The sequence below is a fragment of the Camelus dromedarius genome, chromosome 6 (assembly GCF_036321535.1).
Source record: "Camelus dromedarius isolate mCamDro1 chromosome 6, mCamDro1.pat, whole genome shotgun sequence".
Lineage (NCBI taxonomy): Eukaryota > Metazoa > Chordata > Mammalia > Artiodactyla > Camelidae > Camelus > Camelus dromedarius.
In genome coordinates, this window is record NC_087441.1 from 60185519 (window position 1) to 60205044 (window position 19526).

Below are 19526 nucleotides of genomic sequence, written 5' to 3' on the forward strand. Positions count from 1 at the left end.
CTTGGGCGCTGCTCACCTGTACCACGTGGTGGTCTGTTTTCATGCTGTTGTGTTCTCCCTCATATGTAATTGACAGTTTCTTGGCACTCAATGCCTGACTTGTGGGGACGGTGGAGTTTTCTTAGTTTTCCTCCTCAAGTCCTGGTATTAAGCAGAGCCTGAGCACCTCAGTCTCAGGGATGGGTTTCCCCTCAGTGGGCTGACCTTTCCCTCTTGGCAGCTGAATTTTGCCTTGCATGGGTAGGAAGTTTTGGCAGGAGCAAATTTTTCTGTTTTTTATCGACCTAATATCCATGGACCAAGGCTGTTTCTGGCCCCTTGTATAGCTACAGCCGACTTTATCCTCAGATGGCCTTTGCTTCATATCAGAAGGGTCTGTAAAGGGTTTTATGTCTGTTTGCAACTAAGATGAGGCTTTCTCATCTTTCCTGTCTTGCCCTCAGTCTTTCCTGTGAATCCGAGAAGCCTGGGGAATAGAGCTAGTAAACATGTTTGGATTTCTCTTGTGTTTGGGGCTTCCAGGGATTCTAAACTTGCCCACACTTGGTTTTTAAGAATTGGTCAAACTTTCAGTTTTTCTTTGTACTCACTTTTAGGGCTGCCATTTTTCCCTCTTATGCTTTCCCAAAGGCAATCAGTTCATGTGTCTCATCTTCCTTTGGAGGGGCTTGGGGTTCAGTTTACCTGGTTTACTGTAGACCTCAGCCCTCTAATGGCCTTAAGAAAAGCTATGTTTTTATAGATTATCTGCTTTTTAAAAATGTATTATCAGGTTAGAAGAGGCATTCTCTTGCCATATTTTACATTGCAAGAGTGGAACTTTCCATATAAAAAAGATTATACATCATGACCAAGTGGGGTTCATCCCAGGGACACAAGGCTGGTTCAACATACGCAAATCAATCAGTGTAATACATCACATCAACAAGAGAAAGGACAAAAACCACATGATCATCTCAATCGATGCAGAAAAAGCATTTGATAAAATTCAACACCCATTTATGATAAAAACTCTCGCCAAAGTGGGTATAGAGGGAACATATCTCAACATAATAAAAGCTATATATGACAAACCTACAGCCAGCATAGTACTCAACGGTGAAAAACTCAAAAGCTTCCCACTAAAATCTGGGACAAGACAAGGATGCCCACTATCACCACTCCTATTCAACATAGTCCTGGAAGTCCTAGCCACAGCAGTCAGGCAAGAGAAAGAAATAAAAGGGATCCAAATTGGAAAAGAAGAGGTAAAAGTGTCATTATATGCTGATGACATGTTACTATATATAGAAAACCCTAAAAGGTCCACACAAAAGCTACTAGAGCTGATTGAAGAATTCAGCAAGGTAGCAGGTTACAAAATTAACATTCAAAAATCAGTTGCATTTCTTTACACTAACGATAAATCAACAGAAGAAGAAAGTAAAGAAACAATCCCCTTTAAAATAGCACCCAAAGTAATAAAATATCTGGGAATAAATCTAACCAAGGAGGTGAAAGAATTATACACAGAAAACTATAAACCATTGATGAAGGAAATTAAAGAAGACTTTAAAAAATGGAAAGCTATTCCATGCCCTTGGATTGGAAGAATCAATATTGTTAAAATGGTCGCACTGCCCAAGGCAATCTACAGATTTAATGCAATCCCTATCCAATTACCCAGGACATATTTCACAGAACTAGAAAAAATCATAATAAAATTCATATGGAACCATCAAAGACCTAGAATTGCCAAAGCATTACTGAAGAGAAAGGAAGAGGCTGGAGGGATAACCTCCCAGACTTCAGACAATACTATAGAGCTACAGTCATCAAGACAGCATGGTATTGGTACCAAAACAGACATATAGACCAATGGAACAGAATAGAGAGCTCAGAAATGAACCCACAAACTTTTGGTCAACTCATCTTTGACAAAGGAGGCAAGAATATACATTGGAATAAAGACAGTCTCTTCAGCAAATGGTGTTGGGAAAACTGGACAGCAGCATGTAAAACAATGAAGCTAGAACACTCCCTTACACCATATACAAAAATCAACTCAAAATGGATTAAAGACTTAAACATAAGACAAGATACAATAAACCTCCTGGAGGAAAACATAGGCAAAACATTATCTGACATACATTTAAAAAATTTTCTCCTAGAAGAAATAAAAGCAAGAATAAACAAATGGGACCTAATGAAACTTACAAGCTTCTACACAGCAAAGGAAACCAGAAATAAAACAAGAAGAAAACCTACGGAATGGGAGAAAATTTTTGCAAGTGAAACCGACAAAGGCTTGATCTCCAGAATATATAAGCAGCTGATACGACTCAATAAGAAAAAAATAAACAACCCAATCCAAAAATGGGCAGAAGACCTAAACAAGCAATTCTCCAAGGAAGACATACGAATGATCAAAAAGCGCATGAAAAAATGCTCAATATCACTAATTATCAGAGAAATGCAAATCAAAACTACAATGAGGTATCACCTCACACCAGTCAGAATGGCCGTCATTCAAAAATCCACAAATGACAAATGCTGGAGAGGCTGTGGAGAAAGGGGAACCCTGCTACACTGCTGGTGGGAATGCAGTTTGGTGCAGCCACTATGGAAAACAGTGTGGAGATTCCTCAAAAGACTAGGAATAGACTTACCATATGACCCAGGAATCCCACTCCTGGGCTTGTATCCAGAAGGAAATCTACTTCAGGATGACACCTGCACCCCAATGTTCATAGCAGCACTATTTACAATAGCCAAAACATGGAAACAGCCTAAATGTCCATCAACAGGTGACTGGATAAAGAAGCAGTGGTATATTTATACAATGGAATACTACTCAGCCATAAAAACCGACAACATAATGCCATTTGCAGCAACATGGATGCTCCTGGAGAATGTCATTCTAAGTGAAGTAAGCCAGAAAGAGAAAGAAAAATACCATATGAGATCACTCATATGTGGAATCTAAAAAACAAAAACAAAAACAAACAAACAAAAACAAAGCTTAAATAAAGGACAGAAATAGACTCACAGACAGAGAATACAGACTTGTGGTTACCAGGGGGGTGGAGGGTGGGAAGGGATAGACTGGGATTTCAAAATTGTAGAATAGACTACACTGTATAGCACAGGGAAATATACACAAAATGTTATGATAACTCACAGAGAAAAAAATGTGACAATGAGTGTGTATATGTCCATGAATAACTGAAAAATTGTGCTGAACACTGGAATTTCACACAACATTGTAAAATGATTATAAATCAATAAAAAATGTTAAAAAAAAAAGAGTGGAACTTTCCTGTAAACTAGTCTTTTAAAGATAAACTTAAAGGCATTAAGCACTTTACAATTATGAATATAGATCTAAGGAATGGGTGAGGAGGGAAAAAGCTTTGCTAATATTATTCAGTCAGTACTTGTAGCTTGTGATAACATCTGTAGTGACAGTCTCATGTATAATTTGAAGTATGCTGTAACTCAAAGACAGCAGTGAATATGATGGAAATGTGTTAAGTGACTAAGTATTGGCCCTAGTGATAAAGACACTGATATGTAAAGATGCTCATAACAAGTTTGGATAAATTTTCTTTCAGGAATTATAACTAGAAAAAAGCAGTATTTAAAATTTAATGTGCTATTTTACATATCTGATTTCTAATCAGAATAAATAAATGAATTATAAATTAACAATTTTAGATTTTTCTCTTTATCCCCGTAAAGCCTTCCCTCCATCACAAGAATTTTACCTCCCTTTCTATGTATCTTATTCATATAGTACATGCTAAAGTACATTTAAAGTTTGTAAGTTTTAAATGATGATTGGAGGACCTATATATGTGGAAAGTTTCAGAAATCTTTGGGGCATTTGCTTCAGAGAGTCACAGACTTTCTTTGGTTATTTTCTCAATTTTAGTTAAAGTCTGATTGAAATCTGTTCTGAGTGATTTTAAATTTTTAAGCTGTCTGACTTGAAACTAGTTACTTAATTTCTCCAGGCCTCAGTTTACTTTTCTGGTGAAGTGAATAATGATATAAAATGCAAAATTATACATCTCATCAGGAGTTGTGTGTTTTGAATGATATACGGTAAGAACTCAGCACAACACCACCTTTTAGGTCTTTAACAAATGATAGGTGGTATCATAAATATGGTAAGTCAAGAAAGAAATATTGTCTGGAGTAATCAACAAGGAATAAAAGTGAAAATAAGGAATATTTCTTCTTTTGACCTAAGAAGTTTCATAGTCCCTTAAATTCTCTGATTCTTAGAAAGTTAGAGTAAAATAAAAAATGAAATTACTTTCACTTCTGCAGCAGGTAGCATCATATTATCTAGAGTCTTGCCAGCACTGTACTTTATACTGTTTGTGCACACTTTATATCCAGGGATGGTCCAGTGTATGAATTAGAGAAGTTCGGTCTGAGAATGGAAAAGCTATATTTACTTGTCATAAATGATGTACCTACTATAAAAGCACAAATTGTTTAACCTTTTAGAAATTTTTTAAAAAGATGATTGTGCTATTTGGTTTTCATTGCATCATTCCTCAGCAGCAGGATTTGTGCTATGAATTTAACAGGTTACCTTTTCTTATGTGATGAATTACAAGAAGTATCAATGTTTTACATTTTTTTCTTGTTTGAACCTTTACTCATCATTATTTCATTTAAAGAAATCAGTACTTTTAATCCGTATTGAATTTTTACTTAGGTAAATTTCCCCCTCAGATGGCTCAGTCATTTGAACCTATGAGCGAATTGGAGATCAATTTCAGATCTGCCCTGAAATTTCTGCCTATTTGGCTAAGCTCTAGATAGTGAGGCTTTAAGAGTCCCAATCTACAAGCTCCCCACTTGCTTAATGTCATAATAAGAGGAAAGAACAAAACAAAACAAAAAAGAAAACATCAAGAGCATTACAGTGAAAAAATTGTAATAAAATATACATAGTATAAAATTGAGCACTTACCATCTTAAGCATGCATTTCAGTGGCAGTAAGTACATTCACATTGCTGTGCAGCCATTGACGTCATTTATCTCCAGGTCTTTTTCATCTTTCCAAACTGAAGCTCTGTACCCATCAAACACTAGAATGTGATTGTGATCATAGATTGTGATTGGATAACACAGCATATCTGAAATTTTGGTGGCCATATTTGAATCCCAGGACCATCCTGAATGTTTGTCAGTTGGCCAGACGCTGGGTAACATGACATTGTTACCTGGCTCTGTGAAAGTATATTCTGTTCTTTTCCGTGAGATGCAGAAACCAGTGTTTAGGCCCTTAGTCAGTGATACACATATTCAATTCTTGAGAATAATAAAAATCTGTGAAAGAGAAGCATTTAAAACTATTTGTTCAGAAGTAATTAGACAGCATTGGGCCTGGAACTCCACTCTTCAGTAGATAGTGGCATTGAAAACACTGTTTGTATTTCATAATGTGTATTCCCTGCAATGCAATTTTTGCTTGAAAAAATATGAAAAAGACAAAAAATGAGACAGAAGTAGGGAAAAAAAAGAAATGTTAAATTTTTTTTCTGCTTGAGGGTTTAGGGAAAACATAGATAATGCATTTTGGGGCAACAGTCCCCATGTCTGAGCTAGCTTGTGGTTACAGATTCTCAGAACATCCCCCACCCCTCCACCTATCCCAGGCAGGATACTCCACTCTTTCCTTTTTTGTATACGTTTATTTTTATTCTTTATTTATTACTCCCCAGAGTTTCTACATTCATTTTAGTCTTGACCTCTGTGTCTTCCTTCCTTTTATGCTGGCTCAGCTTCATGCATTTACAAATATGTTTTATAACTGGAAATTTGTACCTTTTGACCACTTTTGTAACATAAATAAGTACTAGGAATCTAATGTGCAACATGATTAATATAATTAATGCTCCTTATGTTATATATGAAAGTTGTTAAGAGGATAAATCCTGAGTTCTCATCACAAGGAAGAAACACGTATTTTAATTTTGTATCTATATGAGATGATGGATGTTCACTAAAGTACTGTGGAAATCATTTCAGGTATTTAAGTCAGATCATTATGCTGTACACCTTAAACTTACACAGTGCTGTGTGCTAATTATATCTTAACTGGAAGAAGAAAAAAAATTTTTTTTTCATTTGAGCTGAATTTAAACTCTTTTTTTAAAATTGAAGTACAGTCAGTGTGTCAATCTCTGGTGTACAGCACAATGTCCCAGTCATACATATACATACATATATTTGTTTTCATATAAAAATACGTTTTTAATATTTTATCCATCATTTTGTTTGTTGTAGTTTGGACTATCAGGATATCTAGCCTGCCGTGTGGAATGGAAATCTTCATATATTTTTAAAAAACTTAACAATATATTCACCTAGACCCCTCTGGTTCACCCCTCTCTCCCATTTTGTATTTCAGTTTTTAAAATTTATGTATTAAGAAGTTCTTAGAAAGCATACAAAAAATTAAAAAAACTTTTAAGGTGATTTATGTATTGATTATTGCCTTTCTAAAAGTATGTGTGTTTATTTTACAGCTACTTGAAGGAAATTTTGCCAAAGAAGTTAGCCATGAAATGGATGGACTCATTTTTCAGCCCATTGGAGTAAGTTCATTTGTCTGTGTGTGTGTGTGTGTGTGTGTGTATGTGTGTGTGCATGTGTGTGTTAAGTACATTTTCCTTAGATATATTTACTTAGGATTAATTACTGCTACAATCACTGCTTTTCTTAAAACAAATTGTTCATTATAAAATATTTCATATATACTAATTATAATAATAAAATGAACAGTTGTTTGCTTTTAACTTAGCTTAAGAAATTAGTATCACTGATCATAATTTTAAAGGAAGTTATTAGTCTTTTAATACAATTAGTTTTCTTACTGTTCTTGCAAAATGAATGTTACTTTGTTTCTTCACTAGAACTATACCAACAACCTTACATAAATGCTTATTCCTTTCTGTAGCCTAATATATCTTTAAGTATTACTGTTTTTAAAACCTCATTTTGCTATGGATGAGTAAAATTCAAAGAGTTATCAATACTTGAAGAAAGATACAATTCTTAGAGTATTTATTCCATGTCAGATTTCTGAAACTCACTGAAAAACTTTCACCAGCTTAATGGTCAAATTATGTATTTGGAGTAAGCTATGTTTTACTCTGGTAAAGTTTCTTACCCTCTGCACATAATTCGTTGCTGTGGGGAGCTCTCCTGTATGTAGCAGGAAGTTTTGCAGCATCCTTGGTCTATACTTCGTAAATGGTAGTATTACCTCTCCCTCTCACCCCTCCAGGTTGTGATAACCAAAAATATATACATTCACTGCTTTATTTCCCCTGAAGAGCAAATTTGCCTTCAGTTGAGAACCTGTGCTTAATAGGGCAGTGTTTCTTAAAACTGTGACCCGAGCTTTTTGCAGTGGCAGTATGGTAGCCAATGATGTTTATCCGAGGTGCAATTATTGCTAATTGAAAACTTTCCCAATACCCACCATGGTGCCTTGAAATATAGTCAGCGTTGGCAGTTTTTGACAGTCTCTATGGAGACTGAAAAAAAAAAAAAACCCCAATAGAAACAAAAAACAAAACTGTGGCCTGTGGACAAGGAACATTAACACCACCCAGAAAGTTGTTATAAATGTCATTCACCCCAGACCTACTGATGACAAACTCTGGGAATGGAGTCCAGCAATTTGTGCTTTAACAAGCATCTCCAAGTGACTCTGATGCATGTTCAGATATGAGAACCACTGGTCTTATACGAAAGAGATGTATTGCATGTGCCACACCTTGTCATATGCTGCATTTTACCTTCACTAACTATCCTTAGACATTAGGGTATGAGCTAGTTGTGAAGTTATATAGAGAGACATCAAACTGGGTACCTGGAGAAAAACTAATATTTTTGAACACTGTGTATTAAACACTATGTTACATATGCTTTACATGTATAGTAAAACTCTGCTATTATGCAAATTTACATGTAATGTGATATGTGATTGGCTCTTGTCTTCCTCCCAGCCCGTCATGCTAAACAGGTGGAGGGAACATCTTCTCTGGTCGAAGGGGGAGGAGATGGGCAAGTGTTAGAGGCTGGGGACAGAAATTGTAATAAGTGCTGTTTTAGGAAGAGAGAGTTAGTTAGATCTTTTAGTTCCAGTGTTTTCCAGGTCTAATCTCTGTGGGTTGAAAGAAAATTTAATTATAACAGTAATTACAGTAAGTTTCATTGTGTTAAACTCATGGTTCAGACCCATGCATATACGAGATTTTGGTATGTGTAAGAGAAGTGGCCTTGTGATGTGTCTAGTGTAGTCAGTTGATTTATTAGTCTCTTCCCGTTCCAGTAACCGCACGTGTTAGTACAGTGACTCTGTAATTGACATCTGCTAAGGCAAGTCCCCCTGTTCTTTGCCAGGCTTTTCTTAAGTATTTGTGGGCATTTGGTTTAACACAAGTTTCAATCAGTTTGTCAGGTTACCCAAAAATTCTTCTTGGAAGTTTAATTGGAAATGCTTTGAATTTAGATTAATATGGAGAAAATCAGTGTGTTTAAAATGTTAAGTCATCTTCTCAATAAATAAGGTAGAGCTCTTATCAGGTCTTTTTCTGTTCTCTAATATAGTTTAAGTTTTTAATTGTTGTTGTTAGTCTAATTTCTAGATACTTATTATTTCCTGTTTTTATAGTAAACGGTATTTTTTAAAATTTGGTACTTCTACTGTACCTGCCACATTGTTGAGTGATTTATTTTGTTGATTCAACACTCTTGCTGAACAACCTTAGTTCTAATAATTGTCTAATTTTATATATTGGTCAGGACCTCTAGTACTGGCTTAAACATGACTCTCATTGGATGGAGGAGCGGGAGACATTTATACCTCAAAAGTTATATGACTAAATTTTCTCCATTAAGTATAGTTTTGGTAGATTTCTATTGGATACCTTTTATCATGTTAAGAAATTTTTGTTTTAACAAAGATTTTACAGAGGTTTTTGTTTTTGTTTTCCAATCATAAGTAACAGGTTTTGGGAGTTAACAGATGTCTTTCCTGATCCATTGAAATTATCATGTCATATTCCATTTAATGAATTTCATGTAGTAAATTATAATGATTTTCTCATGTTGATCCATCCTTGCATTCTGGGAATTCTTAATAAGAGAGAATAAACTCTTACTCTTATTTTACTTTCCTAAAACCAATATATCTTCTACATGGAAGTTTAGACAGTTGCAATAGTTAAAATAGACTTTTTATGAATTTTATTAATATCACTATTACATGACTGTGTATCTCTTAATTTTTTTTCTCCTGCCATCATTTCAATAGACTTTTCATGTTTAGATACTTTACTTCCTAGAATATTAAGATTATATGGTATGTGGAAAGGCTCTGAAAGGGTCACATTTTGTTCATCAGGGCACATGCCAGTTTCTTTTTAATTTAGTGTAACAGATACTTAAATTAGTGTATAACTGCAAAAGACTCACTTCATTAAGAAAAAATAATTCACAACTGCCTATTTTGGTAAAGTTTAATCGATGATACAGCACTATACTATACTGTACTACTGTTTAGTACTCCTTTTCAGTTTCCATGAAGTTTTAATGATTTCAGTCTTTATTTCTTGATATGTTTCATTTGTAATTGTAATTTCTTATGATAAATTTTTGGCTAGTTTCTTATTTCTTAAAGGTACATTTTACCCACTTTAATTCTCTTAATTTTTACCACCAGTATTACATCTTTCATAGTGTTTGCAGTGTGCCCTTTAGTGGGAGGGAGTTCAGTGTTAGTGGATGAAATGGCATCTGGCTGTAAGAAGGATGTGGTTGGTACTAAGTTACATGTCTGTCCATTCTATTTAATCCAGTGATTCTTTTTGCATTCCTACTGTACTTGTGTTAAATCTTCTAAAGGGTATTCTGAGTATATGATATATTGACGCTGCCCTCCAGAACGGGCTTCATTTTAGCATGACTCCGTTCTGGGTAAGCAGGAGGCAATTTTCTCACTCATACACAGACTTTCATTATATTCAGCTTTGTAGCCTTTGTTATTTTTTCATGATTTTGCTTTTGCAATTCAGCCTGACTTTTCTGTTGTTACTGTGTCCTGACTTTAGGCCCCATCACAGGAGTGGTCTTGTGTATTCCATTTTCAAACTTTTGATTTGCCAAAGCCAGCGGTGAGACTGTACCTAGCTTCTGTGGAGAGATTTATGACTTTTCTACCTCTTATAAAAAGTGAAAATAAAAGTTTTCATTAAATAGATGATCTTTTTTTAAATTTAAGTATAGTCAGTTACAATGTGTCAATTTCTGGTATCCAGCACAATGTCCCAGTCATACATATACATATGTATATTTGTTTTCATATTCTTTTTCATTAAAGGTTATTACAGGATACTGTGCTGTACAGAAGAAATTTGTTTATCTATTTTTGTATATAGTGGTTAACATTTGCAAATCTCAAACTCCCAAATTTATCCATTTCTACCCCTTTGCCTGAACCATAAGATTGTTTATGGTGTCTTGTGAGTCTGTTTCTTTTGTAGGTAAGTTTATTAGTGTCCTCTTTTTTCCTTCCCTTCCCTTCCCTTCCCTTCCCTTCCCTTCCCTTCCCTTCCCTTCCCTTCCCTTTTCTCTTTTCTCTTTTCTCTTTTCTCTTTTCTCTTTTCTCTTTTCTGTTTTCTCTTCTCTTCTCTTCTCTTTTCTTCCTTTCTTCCTTTCTTTTTCTTTCCTTCTTCCTTTTTTTCTTTCTTTCTTTCTTATTCCACATATGAATGATATCATATGGTATATTTCTTTCTCTTTCTGGCTTACTTCCCTTAGAATGATGATCTCTAGGTCCATCCATGTGGCTGCAAGTGGCATTATTTTATTCTTTTTTATGACCCGAGTAGTATTCCATTGGATAAATATATGCCACAACTTCTTTATCCAGTCATCTGTCAGTGGACATTTATGTTACTTCTATGTCTTGCCTATTGTATATAGTGCTGCTATGAACATTGGGGTGCATGTATCTTTTCAAATAAGAGTCTCCTCTAGGTATATGCCCAGGAGTAAGATTGCAGGATCATATGGTTGTCTGTTTTTAGTTTTTTTGAGGAATCTCTATACTAGTTTCCATAACGACTGCACCAAACTGCCTTCCTACCAGCAGTGTAGGAGGGTTCCCTTTTCTTCACACTCCATCCAACATTTATCATTTGTGGACTTTTTAATGATGGCCATTCTGACTGATATGAGGTGATTAAATAAATGATCTTGACTAGCAATGTTAAACACCATATTTATGATATCCTGCTAAAGAAAGTAGAGTTTAAGATATTTTTTTTTAATAATTCATGACTCTTACAATTTCTATTTGTGACTTTCAAAAAAAGAATACTTAAGCTTTTCTCTCACCTCATTCTTTGAAATTGAAACCACTGTACTTAGATGTTGTCATCAAGTTCCTTTTCTTTACCAAGTGAAATGGACTTTTTATGATTGTTATTGCATGTTCAAAAGAAAGACCTTAATTTTCCTTTTCAGCCACTCTAAGTCTTCTGTGTGAGGAGGTGAGAAGACAGTTGATTACAGACAGGTATAGCTTCCAGTGGTGGGAGGAGATACGATTTTAAATGGTCCAGAGACAGGGCATTAATGATATTTGCATTACATGATGAGAATTTAGTCCTGTTTCAGTTTTTTTATTCATTCTCTCAGTTTATAAAGAGAAAGTGTATTTATTTCTAGTTTTTAATATCTAAGGCTTGCTAATCTTTCCCTTTTCAACAAGATGAGTGTGAACTTAGTTTTACACTGTTCAAAAGGCAACATTCTCTGCTGGGTTGATTCATTTCCATCGTATCTAATATTTAAGACTACTTATTTAGGGTAAAGGATACCATTTTCTATGTTTGGTGTAAATGGTATATGTATACCATTTGGTATAAAGTTTCCTGAATATCTTGCAGGGGGGAGGCATTTTTCAGCCTACCACAATTATCCAGCTTTATATGGCATTTCCAGTTAATAGTCATAGACCCTAATACCCCATGTAATGTCTTATTCTGTCCTTGTAAGATTTGTAAGTTACCTTCCTTCCATAGGGTTTCTATTTAAAAGCAAGTTCTGAATGAGAAATTTAGGACCCTTGTTTAGTCCAAGAACTTTTTAATGTAAAAAATTACCAACATTTCTAAATTTTTCTTCTGGGGAAGTCTAAAATCTTGATGGACTCAACTTTAATAATTAAGTGCAGGCAGGTTAAGTAATAGACTCTTACGACAAAATACAGTGTATTAGAGGTAACCTGTGTTTTTTGTCATGTTAAAATATAATTTTTTCCACCCTTTATTTTTGAACTGGAGGATATCCAAGTATTAGAATCTATAGTTCTTTTCTCTGGAATTTTTCAGCCTGTGCAGAGACCAACCCTCTAGTCTTTGCTTGGTGGTATTTGCCTGGGTGTTCGCATTCTTGGAATTGAGAAGATAAAGGGGCAAGTGTGTGCTTTTCTGTAGGTAAACTCTTCATTTAGCTCTCCGAAGTTTCACTTTTCCTCTTCTGTGATTCTTGAATCTTCTGGAATGGAGCTTCTGTCCTTCAGTTTTTCCATAGAAGAAACATACCTCCTGCCTTTTTCCCAGGTTGGGAGGGAACCTAGAGGTTTAAATGCTCCTTATACAGATTTTCACCCAGTCTTCTATTTCCAGTATGAGGCGCACAATCTACCCCCCACCCCATGTCCCTTGCAGCCTTGTCTGTATCCGTTCTTCTGTGACCGCAGCATGCATTCCTCTGCCTTGGCATCCTTCTCTGCAGGCACTTAGTATCCAGTTTTCTTTGCTCTTTTCTCTGTTAACTTCTGCATCTACTTTCTGTCTTTCAAAAATTCAACATGCTGTTTTTTGCTGTTGTCTTCTCTCCTATTTTTCCTTTTCTATTGGTACCTCTTTTCTGTAAGTCCCATTTAGGGAGATTTCAAATCAGAGTGGATATAAACGCACATGTTTAATTCACCACATTTATCAGAAAATCCCCCAGACTTCTCACAATGTGGTGTTGCATCTGTTGGCTTCCTTGAGCCAACAATTCAAATAAATGAAGAAAGGGACTATTTTGAGTGACCAGACTCACCAGTGATCTGAGTGAGTCTATATAAAGTGGAGAGAAAGTCCTGGTCAGGGGTGGGCAAAGCTTGATTTTTAATCGCAGTCCATTCTCTAATACCACAGAAATATTCCAAAAACAAATGAATGGCAAAAAATGAGGATTCCTGGTACATCTACTTGTGAAAAAACTCCTTGGCCTACATTTGTTTGGTGCTGGTTACATAAAAATTAGCAAGAAGTTAATTCTGCTCCATTATATTAATTACAGTGAGTGAACTAAAGTTGAACAAAAGGTAGAAGATATTACTGCTGATTTAAAAAAAAAGGAAAAAATATCCTGGCAAAATATTGAAGAGCAGTGATAAAGGTGCTATATTGAAGTGATGATTCTGTAGAGGGCAAAACCCCAAACACCAACTTAGATTTTGTTTACCTTTTGATTTAAAGTTCAGTTTTTCAGAGACAACCTTGTAACACATTCAGAATGTCACTTAGCTTGTTACTTTTATAAGAAAAAGGAAAAGCAAAGTTGATCGATGATATATTCAGGAAAATTAAGTTTAGGATATTTCTTCGTGTTTATAAAGAAATGTACCAAAATTTGATATTTACTAAAATGCAAAGCAGCCATTAATTATCATGAAAGCCTCAGTTTAAAAAAAAAGTAGGTTAAATTGCATTTATAGAATTATGGAAAATTGGAGCTGAAAAGCACTTGAAGATTCTCTAGCCCAGTGGTTTCAAAACATGAATTTTCAAAGTTCTGGGTTTCCGTGAACTGCCTTGGGACCACGTGCAGGGATAGGTTACTAGGGGAGCATTCTGTTTATATCACAGTAGCCCTGATTTATTTCTTTTATGTAGTATACTTCTAGATAAGATTGTGGTTTAAAAAGGGCTTCACCCAAGTAAATACCATTGGAATCAGTTGCTTTTTTGAAAGGTCACCAGTGATCTTTCTTCATTGCAAAATCAAGATAATTTTTCAGCCCCTTTCTCACTTGATCATCTAAATGGCAGTCTACCCTGCTGTCCACGCTTCCCTGAGATACTCTCTTACATGGCGTCTGTGATATTACAGGCTCCTGATTACTTCTAGTCTTGGGCCGTTTCTTCTGTCTCATTCAGGCTCTGCATCTTCTACTAGCCATTGAGGTTTGGAGTTTCTCAAGGCTCAGTGTGCTGGACCTTAATTCTTTCTCCTGCTCTGCTCTCTCCCTAGAAATCTCATCCACACCCGTGGCTTTAGTTATCTCTTGTCAGCCTGTGCCTCAGATTTTCGATTTCTATTTAAGCTCCAGATTTGTATATCTAATTGCCTACCCTGATATTACCTTATACATTTCTCAAAAACACCAGAAGCTCAATATCCTTGAAAGCTGAACTCCATCTCTACTCCCCAAACAAGCCAACACACAAACTACAAAACAGTCCTTTCCCAACATTTTCTACCTCTGTTACTTAAATGCAGTTACTTGAATGAGAAGTCCAGATGTCATCTTCGACACCTTTCCCCTCTTTTATCCCTTTAATCCATCTCCAAGTCTTGCTTTGTTTCCTAAATATCTCTTAAATTATTCCCATTTCTCTTCACTACCACCGCCACAACTCCAGTCTGACTTGTCATTCATTGCCTGTTTCCTGGACCACTGGAGTGGCGTCCTAACTGGTCCTGCAGCATCCTTCTTTGTCACCCTCCAGTCCTATCTCCATACTACATCCAGAGTGATCGTTGCTCTTAATCTCTGGTAATTTCCCCTTGCTTTCAGGTTAAAGACCAAAGATTAGAAACCAGTTAACTCTATTACATGCTGCCTTTTGGTTTCCCCTTGTGTTTTGCTGTTGATACAAAAATAACTCATTTTTATTTAAAGGTGACTTACTTATATTACTTCATTCATAAATAGTGTTTAAAAAATTGAACTGTAAGTTATACTTGACAAATATTAAATATTAATATTAAATATTTTGAGAAAATTGGGTATTTTCTTCAAAGAAGAAATTGGTGGTTTATTATATTATAAACCTATATTCTTTCTAAGATTTAAAGCTCAAATTTAGTTCAAACTGAAGTGATCATCTTTAAAAAGAAGCATTTTCAAATTGAATTTTCCATCTGGTTATTAGTCTATACCATAAACTAGATAAGTTTTATTAGACTCTTATATATAAGGTTTTCAGTTTTACATTTTATTGACATTTTGAATTGCTAATCTTTTGTGGTTTGCAACCTGAAAATGAATATTTTAAGATGGCCATTTGGCATTTTAATATACTATAGGTAGTAGATCTTTTACTTGACAGCTATTAGATCTTTCAATTTAATTTACAAAGTTGATAATACTTATTGGTTTACTAGCTTTTAGAAGAGGGTTTTAATGATTTATGTAGCATGGTAAATTTTTATTTGTGGTAATAACTGATTAATTTCTAACTTTTAAAAATCATATTTGTTTTTATTTTTGTCATCTGGAGACACATGTTTCTAGATAGGAATTTTTGTGCCATTAATAATCCCTCACTATGAAATAAAAAGTGAATTATATGTAATGAATTATAAAATAGAGGTGGTAATAAAACTTGAAATATTTTCTTTGTTTTATTAAAAAAGACTTTTTCTTGTTTTATCTGCCAGCTATTTTGTGATTAGTAAAGCATATAATTGTTGCTATATTGAGTCTAGACTATTTACTCTCAAGCATTAGTGATTTTTTTTTTTTATGTTTTCATCACTATCTTGATTTTCTGTAAGGTGGGTCAGCTTGATTTTATGTCTCACACATTAATCAGTTTGCATGTAAATTGAGTCAGCTTTGATTTTAATATTGCTTCCTTGTGAAATATTAATGTTTTTATTAAATCTTTACTACTGCCAGGTATATTGAATGTTATGGATAGATTGTAAAATGAAAATTGGAATTAGTCTAATGCCTTGTCTTGAAGTACATGACGAATTAGAGTGGTTTTCCTCTGTAGCAGAGATGATGTTACCATGGTGAGAGCTTCTGTTGCCATGACATTTGCTTGCATATTTTGATAGGTCTTCAGTTGAAGAAGGGCTCTGTTTCTTGGCAGACTGGAAAAGTGTCATTCTATCTTTTCCCCAAGTATGTTATTTTTTATTGAAAAATAAATAATAATTTCCAAGGAATTGTAATAGTGAACTGCCAAGAAAGAAAATACACCTTGTTTATTTAAAAATTTTTTTCTTGTTCAACTTTTGGAAGACAGCAAAATATTCTTAGCTTGCTTTGTGTAAGGAAGAGAAAGCAGAAGAATATTATTGTTCTGGTTTTCTTAATAAATAAAGCATTTGCTTTTCCATCAAGTTTCATTGACAAAATAAACAGCTAAAGATGAATAACTTGTAATCATTCTTAACTGGATGTAGATACATAATGTTACTGTACAACAAAAAGACACTGATGATGATGCTGTATTGGTAGCATAGAAAAGGAGAAATAAGTATAAATAAAGACTCTACAAAAATGAAAGAATCTGTGAATTCCAAGAGGATAAAGTACAAAAATCAATTTTCATTTAATTAATACATATTAAACACAGTGAATTAAGGATAGTTCCTTTTTATTGATAACTTACGTTTAATGTTGCAACGTTAATGGTAGATATTTTTTAAAAATTGTATTTTACAGTGGTATATTCTTAATTTTAACTTATCTTCTCATAGTTTCTTTATGCATTTATAGGCAGATACAAATTTGTTAATACATTATTATTTCCACTCCACTTTTCAAGGAAGGTAGCACATTATTTTGCACTGTGCTTTTCAGGACTTGTCCAGCCAAATATTTTAATGTGTATTTTGTTAGTGTTCTAATTTGAGCATCACGAGACATTTTAGAATCAGCAGAAAGATGGGGCTTATTATTGATATCTCCCATCCCTTAAGCTTGTGGCAGTTTGGACTTGTAGAAGGACATATTTAAAAACATACGTTTTGTCAATGTAGAATGAATTTTCCTTTTGTTGTCGAAGTTCATTGATAACTTTAGTGGCGCTTTTTACTGGTAGACCAATTCATTTTGTAAAAGCTGCAAATTGAAATATTCTATAATGAGTACATCTTGACACAAGCTGTTTCTTCTGCAGCAAACTGTTTTCTTTCTTCCTGTATTACTCCCATTCATCCTTTGAATATCAAATTAAGTATGGCTTCTTTGGGGAAGCCCGGCTGACTAGGTGAGTGTGACTCTCCCCTGTGCTCTTACAATGCTCTTCTTCATACCGGCACTAGGAGCATTGAAAATTATTTCAGTGATACTCCGCAGCACAAATTAGCAAAAAGAGAGGGTATCGTAGTTGATATAGAAAGTAATGAGGCTGCAGATGTTACTTGTATCTAGAGTTTGATCCACTATCAGTAGACTGCTTTTATTCAGACTTGTGTCTGCCAGGGAAGAGGAGTAACTCTGGGAGAATCTGCTAGCTCTAAAAGTTAATGGAATTTTATACCAGATGGCAGTAGTCCCGGATATTCCTGAGTTTTTAGAATCTATTAGCTCATTCCTTCATCTAATAAATTGGGTGTCTGCTATGTGTCATACACATTGCTGAGTTTTGGTAATAATAAAAGTGGATAAAGGCAGGGTTTCTGCCCTCAAAGGGCTTACATTGTATGAAGACCCTTAACACAGCAGCAAGGTGAGATGAGTGCAGGCCAATGGATGATGGAGGCACTTTGGTGGGTCCAGAGAGTACACCAGGGTGCATTGGGAGATAAGGTCTGTGCTCAAGATAGGACAGGGAACTTGATTCAATAGACTTCCGCGGTGCCTGAGTGGTCGAGATTAGGTAAGTCTTGGTTTAGGCACTGAAGTTTATTAGGTTGTCTGAGCTCTCTTTTCCCACTAGCCAGGGCCTTGCCAGTTGCTTCCCCGCCTACTCACCACGCCAAACAGAATTAGACTAAAAGTACAACTGACTTAAAATTGGTTCCCTTTGGAACAGTTTATAATATCTCATGAAGTCATCTAACCCAACCTTTCATCATTTGCTTTTGGACAAATGATATATTTTATTTTGTTAATGGTAGAAAGATTTCACTATTATTGTGATTTGGGAATTATTTGGACAAGTCTAACCATTTGGTTATCAATTTGTGTATCTGTAAAAAGAGGGAGTTTACTGCTTGTTTTCAGTGTCCCTTATCTTTCTAGTATTCTTACTCAGTGTATTAACTGATCTTGATACTAACTGGATATTTTCATGTAATCTGTCTTTATCTCTGTTTCCTTATTGGTTAAAATTTAAAATCACTAGTAGTTCTGTGGAACTGCCCAGATAAACTAAAGCTGAAGTTTCAGAAGTCTTTGTGTAACTATAATTTTTTCAGAAATTTTTCATTAGGTTATTTAATACTAAAATAACAACAAGAAAAAATTAATCAGCCTTGTGAGTTAGATATTAGAAATAGTAATATAACTGTGTTTTTGAGTAATTTTCCAACCCCAATAAGCCAAGAAACTACATTAATTCTCTAATGTTAAATTTTACTTCAAATCACAACTTCACTTTCCATAAGTAGTAGTAAAACTTTTATAAGTAAACAAGAAATGTCAGCAAGCTTTTTAAAATGGAGTTCTCCATTTTCTTTTCTTCTCCTGCTTCTTTCTGTGATATCACTCCCTGCTATCTCTACCACGTTTGTGACTTTTCAGAAATGGAATACCAAGTGGTTGCCCTGAGATATTTTTGTAAAAGATCAGCTCTTCCCTCTACATAAGCAAGAACAGTGTAGAGCAGTGAGCCAGCTTAGAAAACTTGGGCAGACTTCCCTTTAGCTCAGGTATATTTGTGGTCTCATTGCCTAGAACTTTCTTGTAACCCAGTTATTCTTCAAAATTCAATTCATGCATTTTTCTCATTGAAGAAAACTTCCTTTACCCTCACCCCCTGATTTTGGTGTTTCTCTGCGGTAGTTCCTCAGCAACTCTTGTTTATGTTCTTTGGGGTCCTCTCTCATGTCCCTTGGAGACTGTTAAAAACCTCATTGTGGTCAAACTCACTGTCTTGTTAGTTTTTGTATCTTCCCCAAATAGCATGGGTCTGGGCACATAGTAGGTACTTGGTGATGAAGAACTTTCCCTCCATACAGCGTATTTATATGTCTTATTTTGCACAATAGGTATTTGTTAACTGCTTCTCAGTGAAACGTGGACAGAGGATCTAATCAAGTCACTAAATCGACAGTTGTTTTACTCTTCTGTCTGGTAGAATTACCAAATAGGATTTCTTCTGCTTTCTTGAAAGCTAAATGCGAGAACAACAACAAAAAGTAAACTAATATGTGGTCAGGCCAAGGATCTTTCTTCAGCATGTGGTCCTTCTGAAGAGGGCATTATGTCTCAGGTTTTAGTGTAGGGCCTGGAATATGTATTGTGATAACATAACTGCTCACA

The 19526-nt window shown here is 35.0% G+C and overlaps 1 protein-coding gene and 1 non-coding gene across 5 annotated transcripts in view; both read left to right on the forward strand.

Annotated features, from left to right (window-relative positions):
- Window positions 1–19526, forward strand: part of RNGTT (RNA guanylyltransferase and 5'-phosphatase) — a 264777-nt gene that overhangs the window by 163625 nt on the left and 81626 nt on the right. For all 4 annotated transcript variants that reach the window (XR_010381315.1, XM_064486867.1, XM_031456025.2 and 1 more), the window contains exon 12: window positions 6532–6600. Coding sequence is in view for 3 of the 4 variants with exons in the window: in XM_064486867.1 (XP_064342937.1) it covers window positions 6532–6600 (69 nt within the window). In the remaining variant the exon portion in view is untranslated. The remainder of the gene's footprint in view (window positions 1–6531; window positions 6601–19526) is intronic.
- LOC116154508 (U4 spliceosomal RNA) lies at window positions 7407–7545 on the forward strand. Its single transcript, XR_004138484.1, has one exon. It is a non-coding gene; the product is annotated as a U4 spliceosomal RNA (small nuclear RNA).